The 14,415-nt window shown below is 35.6% G+C and overlaps 1 protein-coding gene across 10 annotated transcripts in view; it reads left to right on the forward strand.

Moving 5' to 3' along the window:
• The window catches only part of LOC124431148, a 238,284-nt gene that overhangs the window by 118,872 nt on the left and 104,997 nt on the right, over positions 1 to 14,415 (forward strand). For 9 of the 10 annotated variants that reach the window (XM_046978661.1, XM_046978669.1, XM_046978668.1 and 6 more), the window contains one exon: positions 11,060 to 11,128. The exons of the other annotated variant lie outside the window; for it this stretch is intronic. In XM_046978661.1, the coding sequence (XP_046834617.1) occupies positions 11,060 to 11,128 (69 nt within the window). The remainder of the gene's footprint in view (positions 1 to 11,059; positions 11,129 to 14,415) is intronic. 10 annotated transcript variants of the gene reach the window in all.

Below are 14,415 nucleotides of genomic sequence, written 5' to 3' on the forward strand. Positions count from 1 at the left end.
TTTTCCTCTTTCTTTTTTTGTTTCTCCTTTTTCTTTTCCTTTTTTCTTTTTTTATTTTTTTTCCATATACAGGAGATAGTCAGGGACAAATTGATACATTGAAATTATTCGGACACTGTGTAAGTGTGTATAGATAACTCGATTGGTGATTAGATGTTTAAAATTTATTATTTATTTATTTAATTAATTTATCACGAAATATAATTAATTTATCATCGTACGTTTCTGTAACGTGACAATAGCAATTTTTATTTAATCACTTTCGTTCTTATTAAGAGAAGAAAATAAATATTCCTGTCGTTGCTTGCTCGACTTCATATAAAGCTATATAAAACTTTAAATCTCGAACTAGTTTGAGTTATTTCGAGAAATGAAATAATTTTAATCTTGTTTTTTTTTTTTTTTTTTTTGGTTTCATTATATTTTTTTTCCTTTTTTTCCAATTTTTTTTATTCAATCTTTTTTACGCAGATATTTTCATATTAATGACATCCTCTGGGAGGGAGGGAGGGATAGGGGGCGGTAGATTGATTGCGTTTTCTCTGGGGGAGCATATTGATAAGGCTTATCAATTAAGAAGAAAAAAATAAAGAGAGAAGTGAAGGCCAATGATAGGTAGCAGTAAAAAAAAAGAAAAGTATGAAGAAGAAAATCAATTTGAAAAGAAATATAAAAAAGAAAAAAATCCAATGATGATAACCTGCACGTTACTGAATGTACGATGAAAATGATTTATTATCGAAATTTGTGCCCGACGAAATGGAATTAATTAAACGAATATCTTTTTAAAGGCAAACAAAGATTCTCATAAAATTCGACAAATTTTAATAATTATTATTAATCATACGTGCATTAATCGTCAAGTCATATTTGTGAAAGAGATTAGTTTTATGATCGTTCATTTTTTTTTCTTCTTTTTTTTTTTTTTTATTGAAATAAATATGTTACATTTATTTATAAATACATAATGTTATTTGTGCCGCAAGAAAGTTTATTATTTAGAAACATTAGCACAACTTCGAGTTGTCTGCAAAGTGCATTGTAAACAGTTTTTTCTTTTGCTTTTTCTGTTTTTTTTTTTTTTTTTTTTACTTGTGACGTTTCGATAAATAAATGAATATTTATATAGTAGTGTTCATTTGCAATAAAAGTCACACGTAATAATAATAAAAAAAAAAGGAAAAGAAAAATTTGCTGTTACTCGTATCACTCGCGAGATAATTCATGCTACATTCGAATCAAAGACATCGTATATTTTGACGAGTCGAAGGTCACTAATCTTCTTCGATGTAATCGACTAACAGAATAATTACGTAATACGACGATTGTTTTTCAAAATCGTAAAAACATGAAAAAATCAATTTACTTTGCCTTAATACCGAAGACGTCGATTATCTCGTAAACGGCACAATAGTAATACCTTTTTTCCTTTTTCTTTTTTTTTTTTTTTTGTTTTTTATTCTTTTTTCAACTAGATACGATTTATCGCTGTTGTATGAATATGTATGAAAATGACTGTTCATTAAAAAAGGAAAAATGTTGACCTTCGTAATTCGAAAAGGCCACGAATAAATGAAAAGAAAAAAAAGGAATTTTTACGTGCACTCTATTGTAAATTGGCTTAGAAACGTGACAAATTTCTCTCAATAAATGTTCTCGTACGTCCTGCGTATGATGTAAAATACATATTCACGTGATATCTCGGACACGTGATTCTTTCAAAAACATGCCACATTATTTCCAATTTTTCTTACATTCTCATTAATTCGTATCTATCTTTATTTTTCTTTCTTTTTCTTTTTTTTTTTTTTTTCTTCGCGCGTATAATAAAAAAATAACGTATTATAAATGTCAAGATTTATTATCTTATTTACCAATCCAATAGTACACACAAAATATCAGCGATTAAAAAAATTCTTATTCGCGTTGAATATTAAAAATGTTAAAGCTATTTATCCGTCTCATTGTTTATCGAGATTCATCGGATTAACAATTCAATGTCGGATTCATTTAAATATCACATGGGCATTATCATTTCCGTTCTAGTTTTCCTTTTTTTCTTTCTTTCTTTTTTTCCTTAATCTTTTTCTTTCTCTCTCAGTCTAACATAGAATATAGATATCAAATCAATTTTGAATCGTCCTATCTAATCGATTCTCAACAGGCAATCACACTTTCGATTTGGTCGCGAAAAATTACCTACGAGTTTTCGAAAGTGTGTCTCGGACCGTGAAATTATTTTAGAAAGTCCTCAACTACGGTAATAATATAAATCGAAATATTTCTTACAAAACTCGTGAATTTGTATTTGCTTTTTTCCTTTTTCTTTTCCTTTTTTTCTTTTCTTAATTTTTCTTTCTCAACGTGTTGTCAATTGATTCTAATGAATCCTCTTTCGACGATTTAGCTTCGCTAAAAAGAGAACACTGAAAAGAAAAAAAAAAAAAGAAAAAATAACATGTTCCTCATTCGGATATATGTATGTATAAAAATATTAGAAAAAATTCTACCACGGTAATAAAACGATACATACGTAGTTTATACGCATAATCTATCTAATATAAAAACACGTTGACTTTCTTCTCGGTGATCACATTTACATAGTACTTTATTATTTTTTTCGTTCGATCGGTCACGTAGTTATATGCGCCACTTGAACTCAACGATCCCGTGTATGTAGGTACGTTGGTAAATATAGAACCAGGAGTGCCTATAAAGTAATGGCTATACAATAAAGTTATCGATCGTTCCACAAAAGAGAGAGAGAGAGAGAGAGAGAGAGAGAGAGAGAGAGAGACAAGGGACAAAGATAGAAAAGCTCTCTCTCTGTCTTTCTCTCGTACATACGTAGTGACACATACACACATACGCGAGCGTAGACACACAGAGACAGGAACAAACACACACGCTCTGACACTGACACATTGTATTTCCCGATCACATTATTTACGCGCGCTCGACGCGACAGTTTCTAGATTCCACACAACACTCATACATATACATAACACATATATATACGCCCATCGTCCATCGATCGAGGAAGAAACGAATCCCTTAGTCGTTTTAAACGAATACATTACCGACGTAATTATGCGACAGTATTATAACGAAGCTGAACGACGAAGGACGTTGAAATTGTAAAGGAGACGTTTTTTTTTTTTTTCTTTCTTTCTTACTTTCTTTCGATGAAAGAGAGGAGAGCCTTCTTTTTTTTTTCTATTATATTCATATGTATATGTATTATTGTTGTCGAAGAAAAAAAAGATTTAAAGTTGGAGATTTTCGTTGATTCGTAACACGATATGATGTTGATACCGAAGAAGAAACCTATTCTTCGGTTAAATTCGATAACTCTCGCGAATATTCGGTTATACTCGTGAACGTTCGTGAGACCTTCCCAAAGCGCGAAATGATCGGCGGGTGTGTTCTACGATACCGTAAGTCTCATCGCGAATTCGACACGGCCACGTGCTCTTTCCTTATTTTTTTTCTTTTCTTTCTCTATATCTCTCTCTTTTCCCATCATTTTACCTTCTATTCTACCCTTCATTCTTATTCTCTTTTCGATTGACCCTATTTTCTTTTTGTTCTTTCTTTTCCTTTCTTGTGTCGAGTGGCGTACGTGAACGAGAAGGTTAGAAAACATAGATCGTAGATGCTAGTGAATTATTTTCTTGTGTTTCGTTGGAAATAAAGTAAAAAACAAAGAAAAAAGAAGAAAAAGTGCCGAGATATGGATAAAACGCTGATTTGAAAAAAAGGATTTTCTTCCGAGATAAGTGCAAGGTGAGTATTATCAGTCGATGATAAACGGGATTACTCGGCGAAAAGGGCTCTTCGTAGAAGGCGAATGGACGACGTTGAGTCAGTCAACCACCGGTAATTCTCCTCGTAAAGCTCTTATAATGCCACTCGATTCGATTAAAGTCAGGGAGAAGCCACTCCGTGGACAAGCTTATCGCACGCCTACCGAAGATACGATTGACGGCTCGCCTTGTCTTTTATTATCTTGCATTTCTACACACATACGCATACGAATTACACGTACATACATGTACACGATGTTTACTGAAATCTTACGATACAATCGGAAATTTTTTTAAAACGAAAATTAATTCCAAGTGAAAATAAAGGTTACTACGTGGTACGTCTTCGAAAGAGCCTCTCAAAGTGGTTCTCATTCACTCGAGGATTTATACAATACCATTTTAATATTATTCCAAGTGGAAATAACGATTTATAGGGACGAGTTGAGAGCATCGATGAGAAGCGACAGATGTTATCGATCGATGAGAACAATCGTTAAACTACATTTCCAATAATCGAAAATACATACATAATCGTAAATAAGTATGTAGTAAGTTCGACGATCGCCGTAAGATGTAGAACAAAAGAGATTACAAATTCATTAACTCTTCTGGGAATAAGATACATATAATAATGGTGCTGATAAAATCGTTTATATTCGAAGAAGTTAACGATAACGATTAACAAGAGATATATATATATATATAATCAAAGATATGATGTGGTCTGTCAACAACGAGGCGATTAAAGGCGTAGAATTTTTCGTGTTATTCGACATTTCGTTTGATAAAAATATTTAAAAAGATATCGCAGATTGTACTTATGAATATATAGATAAGTAGATTGATTGCTAACGATATGATGTTCAACAGAAATGATTACAATTCTTACTTAGATAATCAATAAACATATGATAAAAAAAAAATATATATATATATATATATATATATGTACTGTAGTCTATGTGAACTTTATGCTATAAATTATTAATCAATATTACGATATACTATATATAAACCGTAAAGTATCCATACTATATAATTACACAGTATTACATAGTATATACTTTACAATACATTTCATATTTATCTCGAAATATTCTAATAAATACAATATCGATCGATTAATAATGCATTATTCCATTAATTTTTATTATTTATAATCGTTCGTGCCTCTCTTATTTCTCATCTTATCTCATATTTTCTTACATACATTCGTACGTAAGTACGTACGTATATAGAAAAGGTCTCGGAGGTGCCGAGAGAGAGAGAGAAGGCTCTTTTCGAGGAAATAATTGCGGAACATGAGCTAGCTGACCCTCCGCACCGGCATTTAATGACGGTATTCACAACGCGTACTACGGACAGTCGTTATCCTCGATTTATGGGCCGGTCTGCTCTGAATCCTTATGCGGCGTTTGGCTAGCTGGGTAGTATAGGTATTGGTCGGATAGGGGTGCGGTGGAGAAAGAGAAAGAGGTGCTGATGGTGCTGGTGGAGGTAACTGTGAGAGTCCAGTATGGTCGTTACTCTCCATTTAGAGTGGCGCCTCCATCGAGATCAATTTCAGTCGATCGTCATGGGGCCACGGTGCCACGGATAGAAACTCTCTCTCATCGTACACGTACACGCACACACATTTAGAGTTTCTCGACCCTTTTTTCCAACACCATATGGAATCTTCGCTCTTTGAAAATTCCTTTCGCTAGTTCGTTATATACCGGTTTATCAAGATTTAACGTTATGGACATACGAGTTATATATAAAACAAATTACACTTGTTAGGTTGTTCGTTAAAATCTATGAACATCAATAGAGCAAATTCTCTCTCTCTCTCTCTCTCTCTCTCTCACTCTACTTATCTATTTATTTATCTTTCTTTTTTTTTTTTTTTTTCTTTGACTTACCTTTCACGGAGTTGTAAAGAAATCATTGGCTCTTTTAAAACCGAACGTGCGAGACTCGACGCTTTAAATGCGCGTCTGGAATTCTTAACGAGATCGAAACTTTAATTACTGTTATCTCTATATCTCTCTCTTTCTTTTTCTTTCTTACACGTTCGTCGCAATATAAAGTGGTGTATGCCAGTCGAGCGCTCGTGAAACGCCTTGAACTCGAAAGTTCCAAGGACGAGCGAACTTGCTCGTTTTATTGACGACTCCCATAATCATCATCATCATCATCATGATCATATCATCCACATCCATATCACCATCATCACTATAACAGTTGCCCATTATAATGGGCGAATAATTTCGGTCGCCATTCTGTTTACATATTTTTTTTTTTTTTAATCCTTCGATCATACCATTCCTTTTTTCTACATTTCTTTTTTCGAGTTTGATATTTTCGTTTTGCTTTTATTTTTATTTTATATAATTTTTTCCTCTCTCTCTCTCTCTCTCTCTCTCTCTCTCTTTCAAGGGAGTCGTATGTAGTTTCCATAATATATGTGTATTTTACGATAGACTTTCCAAGGAGCGTAACGTGGTTACGTAATACCTCTCGGAATGCTCGGCTAATAATGGCATGAATATGTAACGCGTGCATGCCCCAGTATCGACACGTGCGCCTTATTTTTGTACATACGCGTATATCCCACATACATACATATGTACGTACTTACATATGCGGCAAACGAGCGAGAGGGAGACAGATAGATAGAGAGAGAGAGAAAGAGAGGAGTGGGAGAGGGGGTACGATCGAAGAACGATAGAAATTATTGAACACATACCTGTAACATACTTCTTCCTTGTGAGTTTCCCTTTCACCTAAATATTTGAACTTGCTAGACGATTTTAAATTAATTTTCTCTTTCTTTTCTTTTTCTTCTTGTTCTTTTTTTTTTCTTTTTTCCTTTTCTTTCTCTTTATACTACTCAATCGTGCAAACAGTTAACAAATCACACGCTCACTCACACGCGCATAGACCGTTTCTTTATCACCGTGACAGTCAGGCTATTAAATGTTCAGACATTTAAATGACATATAGAAACATAGGAGACTTCGCTTGAATTATACTTACAATTATTTGTTCGTATTAGAAAAGGAAAAAAAAGTAAAGAAAAAAATTGCAAGAATTAAACAAAATTGAAGGATTAAGAAAAAACAAAACAAAACAAAAAAAAATATTGAAAAAGTAAAATAAAAGAAACGAAAAGAATTGACCGGAGAGTACTTCGAAAAATTTTAATGAAAAGATAGGCGAGATAATACGAAAAAATTTCTTTTTCCCTTTTAATCGAAACGAAAATATTTACCGTCTTTCTTTCTTTCTTTCTCTATCTATTTATCTCTTTCTCTCTTTCTGAAAGAGGACGAGACTTCATTTAATTAGGCAACGTAAACATTTACCACGATATTCCTTTTCCTCCTTGTGCCCTCGCTCGCTCGTCATTGTTATTCCTTCTATCTTCTCCAGACTTTCTCGAGGGTTCAAGAGAAAATTTAACTCCGAGGTCCTTCGTCAGTATTAACGTTCCCTGTGTCTGCCAATGTTTAAGTTCACGTACATACGTACACATCTACGTAGCTAAGTACCTAAGTATTTAAGTACTTACGCATATCGCAACGAGTTTCTTTCGTTTCTCATTACTATAATAACGTGGAAATAAAAAAAAAAAAAAAAATGAATGGTTTCGAATGAGACATACTCTTACGAGGAAGTATTTGTTGTATTAAAAGAGAAGGCGTGGCGTGGCTAGGGGTGAGGGAATAGGAGTATTGTAAATGTGAAACGTATATAAACATAAAACCAAATGGATACGAGACAAGCCTCTATATTATTATAGATAAATATTCTTAATCTTATTTAATAATTATTATTTAAACGTTATCATATCGCAAATACTTTATGTTCTGATAATATCCTTGTTAAAACGACAATAATATTTTTTCTAATAATAATAAAAATAAAAACGTACGATTTAAATAAGTATGTTATCGTCGTATAACACACACATATATATATATAATATATGTTAATCGTCGACGTGTTAAAAACATGACTTATAAATCGTAAGTTTACCTGTCTACATATCTATTCTATGTACGTACTTACGTATCTATGGTATATACGTATCATAAATAAATGTTAAACTCGTGCAGGAGGTGCATCAGAAAGGAGTTGTACGAATTTAGAACACGCAACCGCGTGTTCTAAGCAGTCAAAGCGTAACGTTCTCTCGTGTAGCGCCGCGATTAGACACGCCATAGACTTCTTAGAAACCGGTTTTCGCCATCCTCATTTCTACTTCCCTTTTTCTTTTTTCTTCTCTCTCTCTCTCACTCTCTTGGATTATCATCTCCATAATTTTTCTTTTTTTCTTTTTTTCCTTTTCTTTGCTTTTTCTTTTCTTTTTCCCTCCTTTGCAAATCGACTTTAAAGCGAACGAGTGAAACGGGAAATCGTTTGGCCGGAGTGGGAGATATTGAACTTGCTGCTGGCAGAAGAAGAACAGTTTCCTTCCTCTTCGACACGACAATCCACGAACTTTCACCCTTACGTAACTTCCTGAAAATCTGATACCCTTTGTTCTTACTCAGATCAAACTTTGTGAATGAGTTGACTTTTTTATATTACAATACCGTCGTGAAACGGGTCGGTCACACTCCTTTATCTTCGAGGTACATTATTATAGAGAAAATTATTAGTGGAAATTTTTTTCTTCTTTTTTCTTTTTCTTTTTTTTTTCCTTTTGATCGTTGAATTTACTCGACGAGATAAAATAAATTTATCGTAAAAATTTTGCGCAATTTGTGTACGTCGTAAAACTGTTTTTTTTTCTTTTTCTTTTTTTTTTTTTTTAATATCACGATTACTGTGTTTTCTTCTTCCTTCTTCTCTTCTCTTTTCTTTCTTTCTTTTTTCTTTCTTTCTTTTCTTTTTTTTTTATTTTTACATCGAACGTCTCCAATTGGCCACTTTGCTCGACAATGTAGGGCAAAGTGGCCATCAAGCAGCCACTTTTTTTCTTTTTTTTTTTTTTCGGGGAAAGTTAATGCAACAAAAACACAAGTTTACAAGAACATATATTATTTATGTTTCGAAGTATAATATTAACGAGAGAAATCTTGATAAATGAGGGCGGGAGGTAGAATTGAAAGGAAAGATAAGAACAAAGAATTATTTATTTCTATTTTATAAAAAATATATATATATATATTTTTTTTTTATTTTCTTTTTTCTTTTTTTCAACGTGCATATAAATTTTTCCTGTTTCATTTAATATCAGACGCTGATGAAATAAAAGTTAGAGAGAAGAGGAGAAATGGATAAGGAGAGGAAAAAAAGAGGAGAGAAGGAATGGGAAAGGGAAACGGATGAAACTATCTGGAAGGGGTCAGTGACAATCGTTTTGTGTATATTCACGATAACGAAGACTCGGTCAGAACGTCCTCATTAGCGTAATTAAGTCGACCGATCCTACAGTGAATAGTATCTTTACCTCTCTCTCCCTCTGTCTTTTTTTTTTTCTTCCTTCACGTTTCTCTAACATATGATGGCAGAGAGAGAGAGGGAGAGAAAAATAGAGAGAAAGTACATACTAGGAAAGAAGAGATTTAGCGTGTAAGTGAAAGAGGGAAGAAGAAGGACCCTCTCTGTTAGAATAGAGAGAGAGAGAGAGGAAAGCCTTCGGCACACTCACCGAGTCTCGGTGGTTCTCTCGAAGGCAACACAACCGGTTTACAAAGTTGGATACGTTCGTCGTAACCGACTCTCTCAACGTGTCCACACATAGTCATTATACCTACGTCGAGCTCTCTATCTCTACTCTCTCTCTGCCTCCTTCCATCTCTCTCTCTCTCTCTCTCTCTCTCTCTATCTATCTATCTATTTATCTATCTATCTATCTATCCCATTACCCCTCTACCATCCTTCCTTCTATCCTTCCTCTATCTCTGTCTATCTTTGTATGCGTTCGTGGGCGTGTACGCACCAGTATTCGGAGTAGGGGACCTCGGGAGAGAGAGAGAGAGAGAGACGGATAGATAGGTATAATGAGAGAGAGAGAGAGAGAGAGAGAGAGGGAAGGGTAGGAGAGAACTGCGGCGGCCTAGCTTGTGACTACTTCTTGAATAATGCATGCCAGCCGCGAGCCCACGCCACGATACTATATACGAAGATGCCAGACAGGCTACTCGGAATTGTATGCTTGTATGTATCTATATGGGCACACGGACGGTGACGGTAAATGGAAAGAGAGTGAGAGCGAAAGAGAGAGAGGAGAGAGAGAGAGAGAGAGAGATACGGATAACTGATATGTGTTAGATTCTCTATACGAGTGCGTAGGCTTTGAATCGTCTATATGCAAGTACTAGTTTTGTGTTAGCAGCGTGTATGTGCGGCCACGAGTGTGTGACTATGTACCTCATTTATCTATCTGTCTATCTATCCATCTATCCATCTATCTATCTATCCATTAGATACGAGTTGAACGTACAAGAGTTTGTGTATCGGTACATATGTAAGCTTGTTATATTTGTAAGAAAATGTTGTCAACAATGATGCGATTTTTTTTATGTATTTTTTAATCTCTCTATAAATTATAAAAATCATGAAATTCATGATGTCACGTAGGAATTTTAATTGTTCAACGATGAGACGATGATCGGAGTCGAATTTTTCAAATGAAGAAAAAAGAAAAAAGATTTATAAAAGAATAAAATCCCAACGATAGTGTCTCTAGAAACAACGCGAATAAAATTTGCAATTCGCGAAAGCGAGGTTAACTTCTCTCTAATAATCTCGAATCTCGTGGGAGCGAAACGATTCTCGCGTGTAACGGTGCATAAGGTAAAGGTATGCTTTCGCACTTTCTCGCGATTCGAGTCGAGCGATCATCATCGCATTTATCGTTCTCTTCCGTTCGAGAGTGTGAGCAAGATCAAAGCAAGTAAATAGAAAAATAAGAAGAAGAATAGTTTGTGAAAAGAAACTCTCCAAAGGAAGACTCGATCTTCTTCGGTCATGCTATATCACATATGTACACATACACACACATAGAGAAAGACACATTTTCACCATATTTCACAAAAGAAATTTGATCGATCGATATCGAATTATTTATAATATTTTTTCCTCTGTATCAAGACGAAAGTCAATCGAAATAGATTATAATCTAAAATACAAATTTACATATTATTATTATTATTATTATAACTTTGTAATAATGTTACAATTTTAGTCTATAGAAATAATGTTATGGATTTAATCTAATGCATGGTTTTTTTTTCTCTCCTCTCTGTTCACAGGTAAGAAAATTATTCAGAATGATTCACCGAGCAAACTTTCGAACGAGACGGATGTCCGGCAAACGTCTCGTAAGTCACTTTAACGATCTTTTATCGAAAGTAAAGGAGAGTGATGGAGAGAGATAAGAGATAGATATAGATATAGCGATAGAGGACCTATGTATAATAGGATTTACATTTTGGAATGGTTCAGTAAAGACATCGTAGTTTCTCTCTCTCTCTCTCTCTCTCTCTCACAGCCTTGAAATAACTTGAGACTGCTCAACCTTATCGAATTTCGCCGATGATGCTGGTGTAAAGTGTAACAGTATATCTTCCGTGCATCATCGTTTCTAACTCAACCATTTCCTCTCTTCCTCCACCGTCACCACCATTACCATTTACCGCCCACGTTCCTCGGAGTCAGTGAAAAAAGATGCAAACCTTAGCTACTTTCAGTAACCGTCCAGGAAGCAACCGTCCAGTGGAGTCCGATAAAAAAAGCAGAGAAAAGAAATAAAAAGAAACCGACATTTTGCTTTATCAGGAACGAAAGTTGATAAATGATAGTAGGGAAAGAGAATCGTGTCGACGTCGGACATAGTAAGCTGTAAAATGAATCCTGCCTAACGCAACTGATTTTTTGTTTTCCCCTTTCCCCCTTCTCTCTCTCTCTCTCTCTCTCTCTCTCTCTCTGTCTAGCTCTCTTTTTTTATCTTTCTCGTGAAATCACGACGTTTTTCAAGATTATTCATCCTAGCAGCACACATGGATATGTGTGTCGAAAAATTTGATGAATTTAACATTGATATTATCAATTGATACAAAAATGTATGTGTGGAAATGATCGAGGAAACGATGAAAAGAAAGAAAAGAAAAAAGATTTCCGACAATGGCTACTAGCAAGAGTGGTTAAAGCAAACGTGGACGAAACCAGCTGGCCGGGTTCTTCGAGTTTACACGATGGTGATAAATTATTTATCTCGCTTCGTCTGGCTGCTTGCCAAGATCTCCCGTCGTCTTGGGTGTAATCTCTCTCTCTCTCTCTCTCTCTCTCTCTTTCTTTGGAACATCCACCGGTTATCCTATTTATACGTCAACTCGAAACTAAGAACCAAGTCCAGTATTTCCCATCTTCGTTGAATTCTTTCTAAACAGTAAAACTATCGAACTATTATATTCTAGTGTGTGCGTTTGTGTGTGCACAAAAAGAAAAAGAAAAAACTATAAAACCAAACATCAATATTTGTAATTGATAGATCTATTATGAGAATTAATATCTTTCAGTTAAATTTCGAAATACTATGAAATTATTATTATTGTATAATAAAACTCTTAAGAACGAAACTTAATCAATTCTAAAATATAAGTTACCATTTTCTCTCTGTATTTATATACGTATGTATGTATGTATGTATGTATATAATACGTACTTACGTATTTACCTATATATGTCTCTCTGTGTGTGCGTTCTACAAGTTTACGTGTACGGTCACGCGAAGCTCAAGAGAGAATCTGGGTTACAGTACGCTCGATAGAAATTGAGGTTTCCATTGGAACTAGTTTAGAAACGCAATTCCATAGAACTCGCTCGATGATCCTTTAAATGACGTGCACTCCATATTTCCTTTCGAACGAGCAAAATCATCATGATTGACCATTATTATAACGATGATGATGCTAACGGTGATGACGATGATGATGATGATCATCGTGATCAACGAACCTTTCCCTTTCGATCAGAACAATGCCACTCCTTCGTTATTTCTCGGACTCTATTCTCGGTCTTTCGAGACTCAAGAAAATGTTGCTGAGAGTTCGTAGAATCGACGTAGACTTTGCCGGCGTGTTCATCTCATCGGTCGTTGCATTCAACGAGAGAGAGAGAGAGAAAAGAGTGTGTGTCTGTCTGTGTGTGTGTGTGTGAGAGAGAGAGAGAGAGAATCTGTTCCTTCAAGCGCACTCTCGCATGGCGCTGCTGCCCACGAACGTTATACCTCAATTACTCGACTCGGTGTATTGATCCGGCGGTTTGCAGTCCCACGCTTTGCAGAGTCGCCCGTCTAAGCGGCCTTCTCTCTCTCTCTTTTTTTTTTAACCTCTCCCTCGAGTCATCTCTCTTTCTCTTTTCCTCTAACGTCGAACAAACGCACCCTTTCGAGTCCCACTCGTACGAGCGTGAGGAGAAATTCCATGCGAAATTCATTAAAGAAATCTCAAATGCAAAAATCTATCCTTTTCTTTCTTCGAGATGAAAAGAAATGGAGAGAGAGAGAAAGAGGTAAAGAGTAAGAGGTAGATGGAAAGAGGTTGAAGGTTGAGTATAGAGACTGAAGGAGAAAGAGCAGAAAAATAGAAAAAATAATAAAGAGATATTATAAAAAAAGAGAGAAAGATTGTTATATCAACGACGTATAATACGTCAGTATGTTTGTGTTTTGTTACGTCACGTACAGGGAAATGCATAGAATCTCGACCCTGAGACACGTGGAATGGCGGAGCCGTGAGGAACATCTACTATATATATATATATACTTATTTTATATATATATATATATGTATGTATATGCATGTATGTGTGTATATACATATATACGCGCTTTTATAAGTATATATAAACATTACGGGACCGCGGCAATTATCCGGGACTTTCCTTTTGCACCTTGCCTCTCGTTCTCTCTCTCTCTCTCTCTCTCTCCTGTATATATTCCATATTATCAGGCGAAAGAGAGAAGCACAGGTTTCTCCTTCTCCCTTCAACACTGCAGTTCTTCGTCCGTCGGAGAAACGAGATACGAACCACGGTTGTTGCCTTTAAGCCGCACTCGTGCGTGTACAGGATTGCAGCGAGAGAGTTGCCCAAGTAGAAGAAGGAAGGAAACAGCGACCGAGAGAGTGGGATAGAAGGGAGATGGTGGAGAAGGTAGTTGTGGAGGTGGTTGTGGAGGTTGAGGAGGAGCTGTTGGAGAAGTAGGAGTAAGAGGAGAAAGAGGAGGAGGAGGAGGTTACAACTGGGGTTTAATGAAACTAGTCGAGGTCCGTCAAACCGGTTGAGCTGGTTCCCTACGTTTGCCACGTCGTCCTCTCGTCGTTCGTTCTGCTACTCCCTCTTATCTTCCTAAGAGAGAAAGAGGGATATGGAAGAGGATTGGTAAGAGAGGAGAAGAGAGACCCAGAACAGGGCTGTCGACCTCTCTCTCTTTCTCTCTCTTTCTTTCTACTTGCTTCTCATACAACCATTTCGCTCTTGTACAATACTCTCGAAGCTGCATATCCGAAGCACAGATCGCCCGACTCTCCTATCTCTCTCTTTCTCTCTGTGTATATGTTTGTGTGTGAAATCCCCTTAACCGAGAGAATACACCCACGGCGACTGG

The sequence above is a fragment of the Vespa crabro genome, chromosome 20, assembly GCF_910589235.1.
Source record: "Vespa crabro chromosome 20, iyVesCrab1.2, whole genome shotgun sequence".
NCBI classification, from domain to species: Eukaryota; Metazoa; Arthropoda; class Insecta; order Hymenoptera; family Vespidae; genus Vespa; species Vespa crabro.